At 32.6% G+C, this 18,137-nt stretch overlaps 1 protein-coding gene across 3 annotated transcripts in view; it reads right to left on the bottom strand.

Annotated features, from left to right (window-relative positions):
- GRIK2 (glutamate ionotropic receptor kainate type subunit 2) overlaps nucleotides 1–18,137 on the bottom strand; it is a 626,810-nt gene that overhangs the window by 23,357 nt on the left and 585,316 nt on the right. For 2 of the 3 annotated variants that reach the window (XM_024739236.1, XM_024739246.1), the window contains exon 14: nucleotides 10,086–10,311. In XM_024739236.1, coding sequence (XP_024595004.1) covers nucleotides 10,086–10,311 — 226 coding nt within the window. The remainder of the gene's footprint in view (nucleotides 1–10,085; nucleotides 10,312–18,137) is intronic. The other variant, XM_024739250.1, reaches the window with a different exon arrangement.

Below are 18,137 nucleotides of genomic sequence, written 5' to 3'. Positions count from 1 at the left end.
GATGTCAGGGTCATGGTGGAATGGAACCAAATATAAATGACACTGTTAATGTAGAAATAAGAGAAGAGAGATAAAAAGCTATGAGGTAGAGACTACATGGATTTAGGGAGCAAATGTATATAGATATCAAGTGTATGTACCACCCAGGATATTTAATATACAGTAATTTTTAAAGAACTTTTAAATACTTATATTCAAAATCTAAAACTGGCTTAAATTGGATAGAGGTTGCCGTTTTTTTCTTTGTTGTAGACGTTAAAATTCAAAGTGTTATGACCTCTATAGAAAAGTAACTTGAATGCATTCTACTTAAAGGAATAGTTGTAGAATCCTCAGGAGGAAATTTAAGTATCTAAGATCACAAAAGGAGATGGTTATATGAGGTACACAAAATGTGTCAATAAAAAATTCATATTATAGATTATGTATTTTAGCCATTTGCCTTTTATTCATATTCTGAATATTCTTTGACTTATGTGCAAAAGGATAAGAAGGGCAAATGTTATCAGCACATAATGAAACAGTAAACTATTTTCACTGGTTCTGACATTTTTCATACATATTAGTTAAAAGCGGCTGGTGAAGTAGATTTGTAGTCACATTTCTTCTCTGGGTATTAAATCATGTAACGCTGACACAAAATATGAAAATAGAAATAGTTTCATTCTAGAAACGCTGCTTTTGTTACAATTTTTCATCTGCATAATAACCATCTGAAGAGCAGTAAGAGTGGAAATGTCAGGAATACTTTCTTTACTATCGTGTTTTTTCCCAAGTCCAATATTAAACTTTAATGAATGAATTATAAAAGTTGGACCATTTTAAATAAAATCCTCAACCTACTTAATCTTTAAGAATCCCAAAATTGGGAGAGAGAATAACTTTTTCAGGAGAGTAAAGTACCCATCCTTTAAGGTAGAGCTCAAGTCCCTTTTTCAATTTGGCCTAACTGAACTTTGGTCCTCAGTGAATTCTACCACTCTGAGTCCCTACATTAAATAACAGACTACTTGTTTGTGTTCAATATTCTATTTTCTCTATTTGATGTTAAAGTTGTTTTTCCAAGTCTATCTCCTTAAGAAAGGGGATGATGTATATTTAATGATCATTATTTTACAGATCTAAGCAGGTTGAAGTGTGATAAAATTTCTTATAGATTGACAAAATTAAAAGGAAACATACATGTCTTCAGAGATAATCTCTGAATATGTCTTGGACTCTGTTTACTAAACATTCAGGAAATGTTCAGAGAAGGAAAAACTTTATTTATATAATGCCTAACAATAGAAACTGTGTCATCTTTATAAAATAGATGTCAATAACTTTCTAAGTAACCAAATCATGGTTATTTAAACACAATATACTGATTGGCTAATGATAAAATCCTAGTTGGGTTCCATAGGAAATGATTTCTAATTAGTTAGGAATGGATCATATTAACAATACGTCTAACCTACAATACATTCAATATTACTAAAAATATAAAGAATAGAGAGAAAAAGGGTAAGATGCAAAGGACTTAAAAACCACAAATACATCATTTTACTTATTATAAAATATTTCTTCAGAACAGTCCTTCAGAATTTTTGTGGTGCATATGTTCTGATCCAAATACTATAAATTTGATGTTTAATCCTTATTGCAATCTAATTATGTAGACATGATCCTACCCATTTACCAATAAGAATGCTGAGTCTCTGGGAGGCATAGTAACTTCACTTAGGACACCTAGGACACTCAGGTGGAACTAAGATTTGCACATAAGTCACCTGGCTACAAAGGCCACATATTCTATACAGCATGATAAGAATATGCCTTCAGATGAGGGCCAGCAAATGCAAGGCATTCATCTTCAGAATTTAGTGCTTATACATTTCACCACTATGTTTTGACTATTTTTTTCCCAATACGAGTGATTCATTGATCTTACTTAGTCTTGCTAACCAAAGGATGACAGTCTGGCACAGTCATTGTGGCTAACTAATCTATAATGGGATTTGAACCCATGGCCTTGGAGTAATCACCACAAGACACAAACAAAATTAATTAATGTTCTAATGTTTGCATATAAAGTCTATCGGAACTCACTCTGTTTTCATGAGAATTATCCATTTATTCATTGTTTAGGTACCATTTCATCAGCATTTACAATATTCATGAAGGCTGCTCGCACTGGTGCTCGCAATTCATCAAATTCCCTGTGGAAGCTTCCTAGATTCTAGCCTGCAGAGTCTGTTGATGATGTCTGTGGAGCAGGCATAGCTTACTGAGACTCATCTGTTTTCAGTGACATGAAATCTAAGACTTCAACAAATATGCCAGGAAAATACAGCTTCTACAGGGGTAATTTGGTGCTTTTTTTTGTTTGTTTAATTCAGGCTCTGAAAATTATTAGATCTCGATTTAGACTTGCAAAATTACTTCACCAGCATTAAAATTATGCTGCCTATGCAATGAAAAAAAATAGAATGCATTTTAATGGAAGGTTTGACCTGCAGAAAGATGAATAATTTGCATCAATTTTTGTGCATTATGTTCAACTAATCAAGACAAATGTATTCATTCATTTCTGTGAAGCTGAAGAACTGAAGGCCAGCAATATTATGCATCTATAATGGTGAATATTACGGTACTTATTATATGATGAATTGGGAATTCTAGAAATGGATGGTGAGCAAAACAGGGAAAACACATGCTTTTCATACTGATTTCTATTTTTATAAACACCAACATCTGCCTTAAATAAACAACCTCTCCCTCAGTACCAATTCTACATCTCTCACTTCATCAAATAACAAGAAATGAAGAAGCAGTGAGATCTCATGCATTTAACATTAGAAAATAGAAGTGAAGAATGAAATTTCACATTGTTCATATGTCAATGTGGTATCCTTCTACCATAAAGAGTCCATGATACAACCTATCGTAATATTTTTTACTTTAGGCTGATTATGTGTAAAGGCATTATAATGAGATAAAACTTAAGAATTACTAATAGGGCTACAGCTATTTTGTATTCATTAATATAAAATATTTTGTAAATTAGTTTATAAAGGTAACATTAAAATCCAATTATGAAGCAAGAATGCATCTTATTTATGATTACTTAAGTAAATATAATACAAGAAAAATGTATATAACAATTTTGTGTCTGATAAAATTGTCATTAAATTTAACCTTAGTATTATAAAGGATTTATAAATATACTCTTTACATTCATCTTTACTTCACCTCTACACTGCCTATTACATTCATGTATTACACATATTTCAGTAGTTCTCTGACTATGATAAGTAATTTAATTTGGATTTTGTTCACAGATATAATTATTCATGGACTGTTTGAAACCTACTACTGATTTAATCCCAGAAGTAAGATGAGGATACATAAGATTATAGAAAATTTTAGCATCTTGGACGATAGGCACAGACATGAGCAGACTTGCTTCCATCCCCTTTTCAGCTGACTCGTGCGCCCCATATGTTATTAAAGTTGGGAGGCACCAATAAATGAATGAAGTGTGCCACTAGCTCATTGTTAAAAACAGAAATAGTTTTAATGGGACCCTTCAGACACTTTACAATATTTCTAACAAACTGAACACAGCAAAACAAAATAACAGCAACTGGCCCTAATGGATTTTTTTCTAGATTGCTGTTTTCCTACCAGCTCATGGACTGCTGAGTCTGCCTAGCCCTCAAAGCGCCCTGTGCACTCAACATTCCAAAGACAGAAGCCAAGAAGGCTTTTAGTATGGGTTGTCAGAAGGGAGGCAAGGCAGCCGAAAATGCCATTAAGTAGAAACGCTCCCTGTTCGGCTAAAATAGATTATCACCTATGGTGAATTAAAAGGCAAGACTGCAATTGCTCATACATTTTAAATATTCCTTAATGAAAACTGCTGTGATTTGCTTTTTTTGCTTTACCCCATCCAGTTGTTGTTTTTTAAAAATTCTAATGAATGAAAAGGAAGTTCAGTTAATGTATTATGAGTAAGAACACCTACAATTTCAAAAATCTACCCTACAGTAAATATCACATTAAAATAACATTGCTGCAGTCAGGAAAACGACGAAAGGGATTTAATGTCACCGCAAGCTTAATTAAACCAGTTTATGCTTATTTAGCATTTACCTTCACATCATTGTTGATTGCTCCACTAAGGTATTTTTGTGTAAACAGAGCTTCCCTAATTAAATAGCTTATATCTGAGTCATTCAGTGATTTCACAACAGTTTGGGCAGTAATCATCACACTCAGAGTGATGAATGGTGATGGTAGGCCCCTAGATGAATCACACAGGAGGAGGCCTAGCAGGTTAAAAGGACGCATGGACTTCTGGGGGGAAAAAGAAAAATATGTATAATTTTTGAAATATTTCTGAATATTCACTCCAAAACAGACATAGTATTTCTGTTTACCCTCCTGCACTTAACCGCATACACCTCTATGACAATATCTAAAACTCTGAGCAACAATAAAAGCAAAGCAAAGGGAGTTCCTCTCCTTGATCACATTTGCAGTATTAATAAAGACAGAATTTTCATATCAGTTTATGGCTTCTGCAGGTATAAACTCAAAATCCTGGGGAATTTCTGGAACTGATCTAAATTTCCAGAACCCGAGCCTATACTGCTCTGCTTTGAATAGATTCATCTCCTTAACTCTTGCTGGGAAAGAGACTCAAATAACCTTTACTTTTTCACACCTAAATGCATTATTTTTTATTTTTATTTTTTGGCTTATAATTAAAATTTTAAAGCTAAGTAAAAATGACATACTACAAAAAAATTGTCAATATGCTTGAAAAAGATGATATAAAAGGCAAATGCTAATTAACTAGTTGAGAAATGCAGGTTATGATGTTGTTTGAAAATTTATGGTAAGTCAGAATCTCATTCAAGTTCTAGAGTTGCATGTCATTGCATTTATTAATGACTAAGTAATAATTCATGAAAGCCATATTGTTGGCAGAGCTATGACATAGTAAATCATGAATTACTGCCTGAAGTTTTTTCTCAGACATATTTGAGGGGGTAAAGTGTGAAATGCCTCTTTCTAGATTATACTTCTTTGATGAAGTTATATGAGTTAAGACTTACTCATAATGTACTGGAGTCTCAACATCATTTTAATTTTATACTATGTTATGAGTGAATAAAATATAATTTACTAAAGTTAAGAACTTAATATCATCAAGTCAAACAGAAGAAAACTATCTGAACAAAAGAAACAAAAATTATATTGCAATACCTACAGGTGAGTGGTTTGAATATTCATCCCTTCAAATTTAAATTATTGTGTTCAAATTTATCTCATTCAGAATTCAGCTAAAAACAAAATGTATGTTAAATGCATTAAACCACTTTTAGTAATGAGACATTTTAATAAATTTTAATTCAATATTATTTGGCAATGAAAATAAAGAAGAATATGGTAAAATATTCTTCCTAGTCTATAATTTTGCTATGCCAAAGTATTATTAGATGCTTTGAATTTTTATTAATATGTACTGATAATTTTACATTAAAAGTCCAGGAAAATCCTATAAAAGAAATTTATCATGTGCTATTACCTAATTTTTAAAAATTCATTTTAATGAAAACAGTAATTGATTACACTATTATACCAAACTAACTACACACTACGAAGAAATGATTCCACTTAGATATATAATTCAACTTGATTTCTTAAGTTTCTCATGAAAGTGACCTGCCTGTATCAATGACTATTTTCTGCAATAACTACGCTTTCTTCAGAAGGCAAAAGTTGATCTGATGAGCTGAGTTGAACAGATAAAAGGAAAAAAAAAACTACACCCTAAGGCTTATAGTTTAATTTGTTTCCTTCTCTCATATATAAGATAAGCTTAAAATGAGAAGAAATAGAAATTCCAAATGCTGTGCCCAGTATTTTCCTTCATTTAAAAAGTTATATAGTTTATACATTTATTAATATTTTGAATTGTTTTATATTTTCCCTATAAGTCAATATCTTTCAGTAAACAGTGTCAGGGGTGGGGAGAAAACAAAAATTGCTATTTGTATGTTTCCAAGAAACTGTAACAACTTCCCTAGAACTGATTTAACTGTTATCTTTCTTTTTTTAAATAGCTTTCACATCTGAAATATCTCAGGGAGTTTTGAGAATTATATAATATACTGTTTTGATTTATTTGTAACAAGCATTTCCTCAAAGCAAAACAATATGATAAGAGACATTCCTGGTACACTGGTACATTGTATTTACAATACAAAAAAGCAAACAAACCAGAAAACCCCATCAAGTTAAGGTTTTATATTAAGTATAAGTCAAATTTCTTTATTCTAGAAATTTTGAAATTATAAGTGCTATTATGTAACTAATACTAATGAAGAATATCTGTGCTATACTCTAAAGTCCTCAAACATCCTCCCCAAATCTTATTCAATTCTCACTACCCTCAGTCACTCAGGTTTGTTTAATGAGGTCATCGCATTGAGTAATGTAAGATGCCATGCTGATCTTTAGCTCCAAAAGTTATTTGTTTTCTGTATTTATAAATCTTGCTGCACCATCATATTTTCATATGTAGAGTTCATTTGTTGAACAAATAATTGAGGGTCCACAGAGTGCAGGCACTATTGTTGTGTGGGCTTACAGCAACAAACAGACAAAAATCTCTGCCCTCTTCCACGCAATGTAAACTAAAAGAGGAGGGTAAGGATACATAGGAATCTCACTCCTTCCAGAAACAACACTGAAAAATGCATTTATTTTCTTCAGCTCTTTCCAAATGAAACTGTGAGGCAATGAGAACCTATCAAATCACTGCTTCCATTCCTCTCATAAGTGTTTAAGAAGGTGTTTGATTTTTAAAATTTGTTTGAAAACATCAGCTAATCATATTTCTCCATGTAGTTTCTAGCCCACTTTAAATCAAACTCTGGGACTCTGTCAAGTACATTATCTGAAACATTATTATAAGTTTAGCATTAAATAGACCTTAGGTGTTCCTAGTCTCACCCTGTAATTTTACTAATTAAAAAAAAGAAAGAAATTTAGAAGCTATAAATTTCCTGTCACTTGTCTAAGATCACATTGACAAGGCTAAGTCTAGAATATCAGTGTGCAAAATACTACATGATGATACTTTAGAGCATATTATCAGCCTCTTTTCTAAAACACAAATTTGTTCATATAATTTTTCATAAATGAGTACAAGTACGCTTGAAAAGTTATCAAAGTTACTCATCACAAATTCCGAATAAATGGTACATCAACTCATGAAGTTGTTGAGTTCTTTAGGTAATTCTTACTGAGGCAGAGCCATATGGGACCTAACTATGGAGTATGCCAGGATTTGAACACTCCATCAACACAAAACTGTGGCAATAAACTCAAGCCTTACTGTGAATATAAGTATAATTTAAAGCATTTTGAAAAGAAGTGCTTCTTAAGCTATAATTATGAGAACTCAAACATTTTTATATATTAGAACTAATTAGAAAACCTCTGAATTAATACATACATTGGCATAATAATGGCAAAGCTTTGGATGGCCTTTCCCTAGTACAAACAATAAAAGGGGTTCATTTTGTGTAGAGAATTTTAAAACAATAATAGCAACAACTCTCACCCGGCACTGGCAAGTCAAAACATGTCAAAAGTAAAATATTCCTCTCTTGAAAATATCTTCTGTTCATCCAGGTTCTAAACAATTACTATTGAGTTTTAACAGCCCAACTCTTATTGAGTTTTGAATTAGCATCTATATTTATTTCTTATTCTTTAATAAACATTGTACTCCACTTGGAAACTAATTTGGAGAATTCTCATTACACAGCTCACTCCCCCAAGATATGTGAGCTCAGCTACACTTGCATATTTTTGGAACAAGAACTTAAGGTTCTTGTTTTTTTGTTTTGTTTTGCTTTGCTTTCACAATGACTGTGCAATCATTATTTTGAGTCTACTATATCATTGCAGGAATATGTAATGTTACAGGAGCGAATGTCTCAAAATTCTCTCAAAGCCAGTTCAAACTATTTTGAGCTATAATGAATTTGAGTAAACTTTACCTAATATGAAAGAATTTAATGTTGAAGTTTTTGAAGTCATTATGGTGGAAAATTTTTGGACTTCCTAGACATTTGAAAGTTGTTAGAAACGATCCCAAAGAAACAAAGACATGGACACTATTGCAATTTCTGGAATTTATCATGAAATGGGATTTTTATGAATCTGTGCCCAACTTTCTAACTATGGTATACATGTTAGAAAGAAACTTTTCAAAATTAAAAGTAATAAAATTATGAATGAGGATACATGGACAAATATGACTATACCATTAACACAAATACATGAAAATCCGTTTTGACAAAGTCATTAAAAATTTGCAGAAGTTAAGGCTCAGAAAAATTATAGTGTCATTATTCATTACTGTAGAGCCAGCCAGTGAGTAGCTGTAAGTGCTTTCCCCTTTCTTTAAAAAAAAAAATGATGTAATAAAAAACATGTTAATCTGTTATTTTGTTTTCTTTGCATACAGTATCAGTTTCCTGTTTCCGCTATAACAAATTACCACAAATTGAGGGGCTTAAAATAGCACAAATTCATTATCCCATAGTTCTATAGGTCAGAAGTCCTAAAAGTGAGGTATCTGCAGGGCTGCATTCCTTCTGTGGCCTCCAGGAAAGAATTGGTTTCCTTGCCTCCTAAACTAACTTCTAAAGGTCCTCTGTATTGCTAGGCTGTGGTCCTTTCCTCCATCTTCAGTTCACCAAGTAACATTTTCAAATCAATCTCTCTCTCTCTCTCTTCCTCCCCTTCCCTGCCATGGTGTCCCCCAGCCCCAAGATTTATATATTGAAACTTAATCCCCAGTATAGTGGTATTTAGAGGTGGGGTCCCTGGGGTGTGATTGGGTCATGAGGGTGGAGCCCTCATGAATGAGATTAGTGCTCTTATTTAAGGGACTCAAGATAGATTCCTTGTTCCTTCCTGGTCTATTAACTAAGAAGCAGCTTCTCATCAGACACCAAACCTGTTGGTACCTTGATCTTGGACTTCCAGCTTCCAAAACTGTGAGAAATCAATTTCTGTCGTTTTTACAGCACCCAATCTCTGGTGTTTTGTTACGGCAGCCCAGGTGGACTAGCACATTCTTTCTCTCACTACTTCTGTTGTGATACCTTCTTGTGACACTTGTGCTTCCTTCTTTTAAGGACCTTTTCGATTACACTGGACCCACCTGGTTAATCCAGGATAATCTCCCCATTTTAAGATCATTAACTTAATCACATCTGCAAAGTCCCTTTTGTCATAAAAGGTAATAAATTCATATGTTCTCAGGATTAGGCCATGGACATTTTGGGGGAGCCATTTTTATGCCCATGACATGTACATATATACTGTAATATGTATTTATACATTCATTAATCATATGAATGTATATACATGTTCATATACATTATACATAAATATGAAGCTCAATAAATGAAAATTTTCATTGTCTTTTGTGGAAATTATTATTATTTCTTCCATGATTATTATTGAAAAGAATTTTGTCATATAGAAGAAAAAGAATGTTAAAACTAATCAATACTAGTGTAAAATATTCCAGGTATGTTCCTGGTAAATAGTCTGCTATTCCTCTTAAATAAACATATACCTCTTGTAAATAAAATAATTATTCACAGTAACCATTTGTGGCTCATTCTTTTAGTTAACTAAGTCAAATACAATATTCGTAAGCCACCAATCTGAAAAAATAATGTTGCAAAAACTTTATTGATAAAAACTTTTTTTAAGTGTAAGATTGAGAAGGTCCTTTGCAGGGGGTGGGGGGTGTTGTGGATGTTTTCAACACTGATACAGTAAAAATGTCTACTGACCATTTGGTAGAAATCAATTTTCCTTTTGTTACTTATTCCTTTAGAAGCAGATGTCCAAATATCTTCCTGACTTTATACAGTCTCAGAACATAGCAAGATACATTTGTTTGAAGCAAGATTCCTAATGGCATATGGGGGCATTGTTTTTCTTCCATTTTCACAGCAACTAAGATTAATGAACAAAGAACAAATGGCTGACATGAAGCCTACCCATGGGGGTGCCGACGCCATAACCTTTGGAGTCTATGAGGCCGCCAATCTGTGTCAGGTTACAGTTCCTCTGAGTGACAAACTCAATGGTTGTTGACTCCATTAGGAAAGCATAATCAGAGGTGAGGACTCTCTGGATTCCTTCTTCATTACTTTTGACGAGCACGGACTGCCTCCTGCTACTCATAAAGGCCCACATTTTGTCATATGTGGAGATTTTTGATTTCTGGGGAAAAATAAAATACATAAGAAAGACATTTCTTAGTTTCCACATGATCCTACAATATTTAGATGAAATTGACCATATTTAGTTTGCTCATCCTACCTTATAACTGTATTAGTAATAACAGTGATACTAAGCCACAAAAAAATCAAAATCTGTATAAAAACATTTCTCATAGCAATTCCTCGTTGTATTTCCAGGTATAGAGCAGATTTATTTAACAAATGTATAAAAAATGTCCTGATGTTCAAAAGTTCACAACTAGTAAGTCATAGGAGGCAATAAACAAGAGAAAATAAACAAGATTAATAAGGACTGTTTTTTGTGTTTGTATCTCACATGAATATCTCATGTGTACAATTTTATCCTTCAACATTACTATAACATCAAATTTGGAAGATGCAGACACTGGACACTAGGAGGGTTTTTTTTTCCCCCGAATTCAGTTGACTATAAGACAGATGTTACATTATCCCCCAAGGATAACATACAGATATAGGTTGAAGAGATGAGAGGAATTTGTTACAAATAAGGATATTACAAATAAGAATGACTACATTTCTGCTAAGACACAATCGGGACACCACAGAACTTCTTTTAACCTGCCTCAGGACAACAGGAAATCAATCATTCAGGTCTTACTAACTAACGATTCCTGGACCAAGAAAATAGAAGAGTTTTTACATCCAACCGGAAATTCTCAGTAGGGCTTCACGTACGATCAATTGCTAAAGGAAAGAAATGGGTTTTTTTCAGAAGGCACTGGTAAAACATAAACAGGAAAAAGGTTAGCATCTGCTTATGGAAAGCTCGTCTGTGAAACCTTTATCTTAATTTAATTCTTATACAATCACAAAAAATAATACTGCAACAATAAACACAAGAAGGATATTCACCATACTGGTTGCTCTGTCATGAAAACTCAAAACTATTTTCAAATAAATAGATATGCAATCTTTTGCAGCTTAAGCGTGCATTTAGTCCTACATGTGCCAGGACATAAATGCGATATTACTCCTTCCACTAAAAGGTAGGTACACAGTAATATTTAGAAAAATTCTGGAATTATTTCAATGATAAAATGGGAAGAAAAACCTTAATCTGGGGGGGAAAAATACCTAAAGGTACAATAAGTGCTTTATAAAAACAAGTAGCTTTAGAGCTAAGAAAGGGTAGACGTGTAAACCTTTGCTCTCCAGTGAACACTAAAACATGCTAAAAGGCCAGTGGCTTAAAATGGGAAAGAAGGCAGCTAGAACCCCCAGAATAAGATTGATATGATTACAAATTTGGGCAGCTATGGAGGCATGTCAGTTGTTTTCAAGTAAAATAATCAAATGTTAGGAGTAGAAAAGGGAAATGAAAGGAATAATTAAGACTATGATGAAATTCTTATTGGAATAATTAAGACCAATAGTGAGATTTTGCAAAGATGTGTCTGGCTATCCAAATCAGTAACATAATGAGGATAGCTAGAACAAGTTCATTTCCTTTCAAAGGTAAAGAATTTTTCTCCTAATGTTTTGGATTGAGGCCACAATACAAAATAGAATCAAAATCACAGCTCACCTGCAGATTAAAGAGATTTTATGTAAAAAAAAAAAAACTTGGATACAGTTTTTGATTTAGTGAATCTGTGACTGATAATAAACACAATCCAAAAATGTAATCCTAAAAATTTATGTAATCAAAATTACATGCTCATTTCTTGACAATTTAAAATGTAACATCTTTAATGGAGACTGATAGTGTAATATCATAACATGGGTGTACTCATTGAGGCCAAAAATCAAGCAGAGATAAAAAGTGTACAAAAAGTTATTCTTACTTGTATTGTTCATAAATCTCCTAAATTCTCTGCCTTATTTTAGTTATAAGAACATTAGCAATAAATACATTTTATTGCTTTAGTTACATGATTTTCAATTCATGATAACATGTTCCATCACTGAAGAGTTAATTTAAATAAAAACTTGAGGACTAGTAATTTTGTCCAAAACAAAGGGAGAATATAATGTTTACAATGGCACTAATCATTTAAATAGTATAATTACGTCTTTCTCTTTTTTAACATTAAAAGAAGATTTTAGTTTAAACATTATGCAACACAATTTAAAAGAAGAGAAATACATTTTTAACAGTACATGAATGTATCCATTATTAATATTTTGCTGTGGTTAATGAAGTAAACACATCAATCTTTTTAACAGAACCCACACCCAACAAACTAAGATATATTTCTAATATATTCTTTACAAATGTATAGTTTAATTTTACATTAATGTGAAATTTAGTTATTTTACATTTGAAATGTCTAATCTACAATACTAACCTTCAGCTGACCAAATAAGGATTTTACAAAATATATTTTTATATAAAATTCTTGGAACACTTTACTGCACTGATTTTTTATTTCTATGAGCATTTCCTAGAAGGTACTATTTATATTCATTTTGAAACTAATCATTTCCTACCTTTTAAAAAAAATTTTTATTGGAGTATGGTAGATTTACAATGTTGTGTTAGTTTCAGGTGTACAGCAAAGTGAATCTGTTACACATATACATATATCCACTCCTTTTTAGATTCTTTTCCCATATAGGCCATTACAGAGTATTGAGTAGAGCTCCCTGTGCTATACAGTAGGTCCTTATTAATCATTTCCTACCTTCCATTATTACTTAAGTATCTCTTATTTTCTGGAATCTATTGTCTATGATTTTTGTACAGGTTCACTCATCTTTCCTGTCTGCAGAAAATATAAGTATTTCTGTTGTTCCTATATGGCATAATAGGTTTTGATAGAAAAGTTACCCGAATTGTTTTGTTTCTCATAATAAAAATAAAAAGCCAAATAAGAAATATTTCAATTTAGAAATATTGACTACTTGCTGCTCACACACATTCTATATGGCTTGCTTGCTTGTTTTGCTGTCATTCTTTAACCGCAATTTCCAACTGAGCACAGTTATCTCTCAATTATGGCTGAGAAACACAATGCTGTGTAGAAAAGATAAGGGAAGTAAGATTAAAAGCCATTACTACCTTTGTAGACTGCATGTGTGTATGTGTGCGGTATGTAATGCCATTCAACTCTTAAACAACTTCTACAGAAAGTTGAAATAGAAAATTAATCTTTAGCATTGCCTGGCAATTTTATTACTTTTATCATTTTCAGTAGTGAAGATGGTATAGTGGCATTACTGGTTTAAAAACACAAGATCTGAACAACATGAATTTCACTGAAACCCTTAAATTTAAAGCAGCTAAGATGGCTTATAAAATATTTGAAGAAAGTATCTGAACAAACTCTTAGGCTGAATATGAAGATTACGAGGCTTTTTTCTCTATAAATCTGGCCACTCTTAAATACTTGATTACCTATACTTAACTAATATATAGATAAATTCTGAATAATGTAGGCCTGGGCCAGAAGTAATGATCACTAATTCTATATCTCTTATTAATAGAAGATATGTCCTTATGCAAGCCAGTTAATCTTTTAATTCCTGTTTACGTAATAGTCAAATATCTTTGCTAAACTTACAGGGTTTTTGTGAGGATCGTATAAGACAGCACACGTAAACACACTATGCAGTAGTAAGACATTTTTGTAACTCCAATTATTTTTTAAAAAGAGAGCATACTACTCCCAAGTGCTTGTATTTTATTTTTCTTAAGAAACACCGAGTATTCTGGCAAAGATGGAAGGTTGAATATCATCTTTGAACACATGTTCTCTCCTGTGGCATGAAACCACAAGGCAAAAGAGAAATGGATAGGGTGCAACAAAAACAAAATTTTGGAAGCTGGAAAGCAGATAGATGAATTGTAACTGAGCTAACCAACGTTTAGGACCCCCTTCTCCCCTGTAAAAGTTTCTGAGATTGGCATTTCTACATCCTTCTCAAAGCCGGAATGATCAAACGTCTAACAAAAGTAGAATTTATTGAAAAAATGTCTTAAAAACAACTATCTCTGAGCAGCTTGGTGACTGCTCGATCCCACCCAAGCAAAGGACTAGAGGTTTTATTCTCTGGGAAGTAAACAAGAGTGCACTGGAGGAAGTGGAGCTACGGGGGCCCATACTGAAACCAGAAGGAAGAGGTTGGAGTCTACAGCCAATGTTGAGACCAGTCAGCATTCTGTCTGTTTTGGTTCTTTGAATTCCTCCAAGAAGATATTTTTAAGCAAACTGGACTGCTCTAAAGAGATAATAATAATATTAATAATATTACTAACAACAATAATAGTAATAATAGCAGTTAGCACATATAATAGCATGTGCCAAACATTATTCTAAATTATTTATACATATTAAAATTTTTTAAGTTTTACAAGATTTCTATTAGGTGGTAGTATTTTTGTCCCCATTCTAAAATTAGAAAACCAAAACACAGAGTGCTTTATAATATGCCTAAATTCATGTGGCCTCTTCCTAGCAAAACCAGGAATCAAACATGGGCAGATTAGCTACCAAGTTCATAGTCTTAATTATTGCACTATATCAACTGCATCTAAAGGCACATATCATGGATTTCCAACAAAACAACCCACTATATCACCCTAAAGTGAAGCTCATAGTTTTTCACACTTAACTAAGCACCCAGAGCTTGCAGTGAGTCTCTAACCTAAATTATAAAGACCAAAACAAATAAAATGGCATAAATGTCTTCAGAGAGGTAATAGATGCTGCACAAATGCAAAGAAAAAAATGTAAATGGACTCTGTTGAAAGAAAATGCATTCAGAGAACAAATACATATTAAAAATCTGATATCAAAAAAAAAAAAATCTGATATCAAAAATGGAAACCTCAAGTGAAATGTAGAATAAAAGAGAATTTAAAACACTGCAATTGGCTTGACCTCTAATTTCAGAATATTTATATTAAATACATGTGGAATTATACTGATATGATACTCTAAGATCTAATGTGTAAGGAGGAAATAAGAAGCCTCAGCTAGTTTTAGTTCTAATAAAATAGAAAATTGTTGAACAGTTTCAAGGTAAAATAGACTCTAGGATCTCTAAGGTTAAAATCAATAGGTAGAAGCTGTGTAAGTTAAAGATTAGGAATAAGAACTCATTTAAGGTCAGTAAGCAGGTATTTAAAATTAATAATCAAATATTTGTATGCTGAGTGTGAAAGTTTATGTAAACTTATTTAGAACTAAGGATATACCAAGTTGCAATGTGAACTAAAGATCGTAGGTGGAAGGTGCAGCATGTTGAAAGAATGACCTGTATACTATGTCCTGCTGACTCTCCTGTTAGACTAAGGTTAGTTTCATTCAGTGAAGTAGCTACTGATCATTGCCAAGGGACATGATAAAATCGTGGATGGAGACTAAGCTGCTGAGCTAAATGTGCACAGTCTTTGAAAGTCCTCTAGCCACAGGGATACAGAGAAGTGAGGACCTACATAGAACACCAGAACAGACTCAGGAATTGGGACACAGCTTGGCCCTGTGCATCACTGTTGCCAAATTCATTAGGAAAGACATTCCAGAAGAATGTTTTATTTAAGAGGAATATGAAAAATGAAAGTCAGGTAATAAACTAAGCATCAGAAAATATAATTTTCTGTAAGGGAAGAATTGAGATAATGGCAAATTAGGGCATAGAAGAGAAACGATTCAGATAGAGTATAGCCAAGTTAAAAACAAAAAATTTAATTAGTGGAAAAAAAAGAATATCTTGTTTCACTCTTTTACTTCACAAATGAGAAAACTAAGGCTACTTGATAAGAAAAAAATATTAGCAGTGAAGGTAGATTTGTAAAGAGTAAAATGCTGATAGGATTTATGACATCATGGTTTTAAAGAAGAATTTTAATTCCATAACAAGACAATAACTTCTTTGGCAAAAATGAAAAACAGTCCTAAGTATTATCATTACAGTTAGGCTGTACATAGTAATATAAAGTCACACAAATAAATCAAGTCTCAGAGATATTGCTTGAAGTGAATATTAAAATCAAAGCACTGTACAGGAAAAGCATATTTAAAATGTTTGAAATAAAATCGTCTTATTTTCTCACACAACCCACCCCGCCGCTCTAAATACTGGAATAAATTTCTTTCTTTTGTGTGTGTGTGTGTGTCTCATATTAAAGACACTTTTCCTTCTGTGTTACATCAGACAGATTTAGGATGTCAATGTTTAGCAGTGTTTATTTTGTCAAAATGCTGAGGCTTGTAAGTTGATTTGGTTTTTGCTACATCAGCACAAAACCAATAAAACTAGTTCATAAGGCACTGTCTTTTTATAATAGCAGTTTTCATGGGCTATGAAACATCAACAGAAGGATAAAAGAAAAAAATTCTTGTCAAGAATAAACTTACAAAGAATAAGAAATAAAACACTTTTAAAAAATTAACAGATGCCAAAAGACTGTGTGCTTTACAAAGAGCATTCAGTATACTTAAAATATTTTAAACATATAGCTGATTCCAAATTTAAGGATACATAGCTTTCGTTTCTGATAGAACTCGAAATAAAGTTTGCAAACTGAAATTACCTGGTTCTTTGAAGATCTCCAATATCTAATGGGTTTTAGCCAACATTTTTCCTGAGCATTTTAGGGAGAGATTTTTAGACACAGTGAGATATTGATACGAGGATAGTGCTTTGAAATTTTGTTTCTATCCCATCTAAAATGCTATGAAAGCCAATAAAGTAAGGGTTACTCTTGTACCATTGGAGTAGATCTTTTATTGTAAGCAACATATTTTACAAATTAAAAGCGCTTTAAAAAAAAAAACCAAAAAAAAAAAAAAAAAAAAAACTTTAATTTAAATTCTTTAGGACACAAATGAATTCTCCTCCCCCACTCACTTTGATTGCTGTCAAATACAAATTAAAATTTAGAAACCATCATGTGTTCATTGGATCTATTTTTATAAACCTGTCAGATACCCTAAAAATGATAAGAAAATATTTGCTAGACCTCTAGAAGTTAATTTAAAATTAACTTTTTAAGTGTGTTCTAGAGGAAAGCTTATTTTCTTGAATAAGAGGGAAAAATCTTTAATATTAATCTTGTTTGAACTATCATAGCCACAAAGCATCAACAGTACAAAGAAAATCCAGTACTATTTTGTAATATGTTTTTTATACATAATATTTGAAGCGTTGACTACAACTCAGCATTTTTTTAAAAAGTTTATCAAGTAGTACAACACCTAAAACATCTTGAAGTAACTTCCTCCCGTTGCGGAGCACAGGCCGCGGACGCGCAGGCTCAGCGGCCATGGCTCGCGGGCCTAGCTGCTCCGCGGCACGTGGGATTCTCCCGGACCGGGGCACGAACCCGCGTCCCCTGCATCGGCAGGCGGACTCTCAACCACTGCACCACCAGGGAAGCCCCCAAAGTGACTTTTAAAAAGACTTTATTTATGTTAAGAACCCATTTATTTTATTTAAAAAATAAACATTCATGAAAAAATATTTTCTCACCTAAACCATAATGTGTGGCAGAATTAGTTGAACTCTGGTGTATGGATGAAAGTGGTGAAATTACTAAAAGAAGAGGCAGTAATTTATGATGATTTTCCAAATTACCAAAGTAAATCTGGTGTCATTGGTACTTACTCAAATCATTCCTTTTCAATAAATTCCACATTACCAATTTGGTTTCTAATATTAACTTAACTTAATATTAACTTAAATATTTGGTTATATATTATACGTGCTATAATAACATTTATTATTCTGTTATGAAAAAGTCGCATGTAATCATTCCTAATATGTGGTTTGAAAAAGCCCATACCAAGGGAGACCTTGGTAAAGGAGAATTTGGCTGAGATTTGCATTTTAATTTTTTAT

Source organism: Neophocaena asiaeorientalis, unplaced genomic scaffold, assembly GCF_003031525.2.
Source record: "Neophocaena asiaeorientalis asiaeorientalis breed wild unplaced genomic scaffold, Neophocaena_asiaeorientalis_V1.1 scaffold451, whole genome shotgun sequence".
In the NCBI taxonomy this organism is placed as follows: Eukaryota; Metazoa; Chordata; class Mammalia; order Artiodactyla; family Phocoenidae; genus Neophocaena; species Neophocaena asiaeorientalis.
This window is presented reverse-complemented; position numbering and strand designations above follow the sequence as displayed.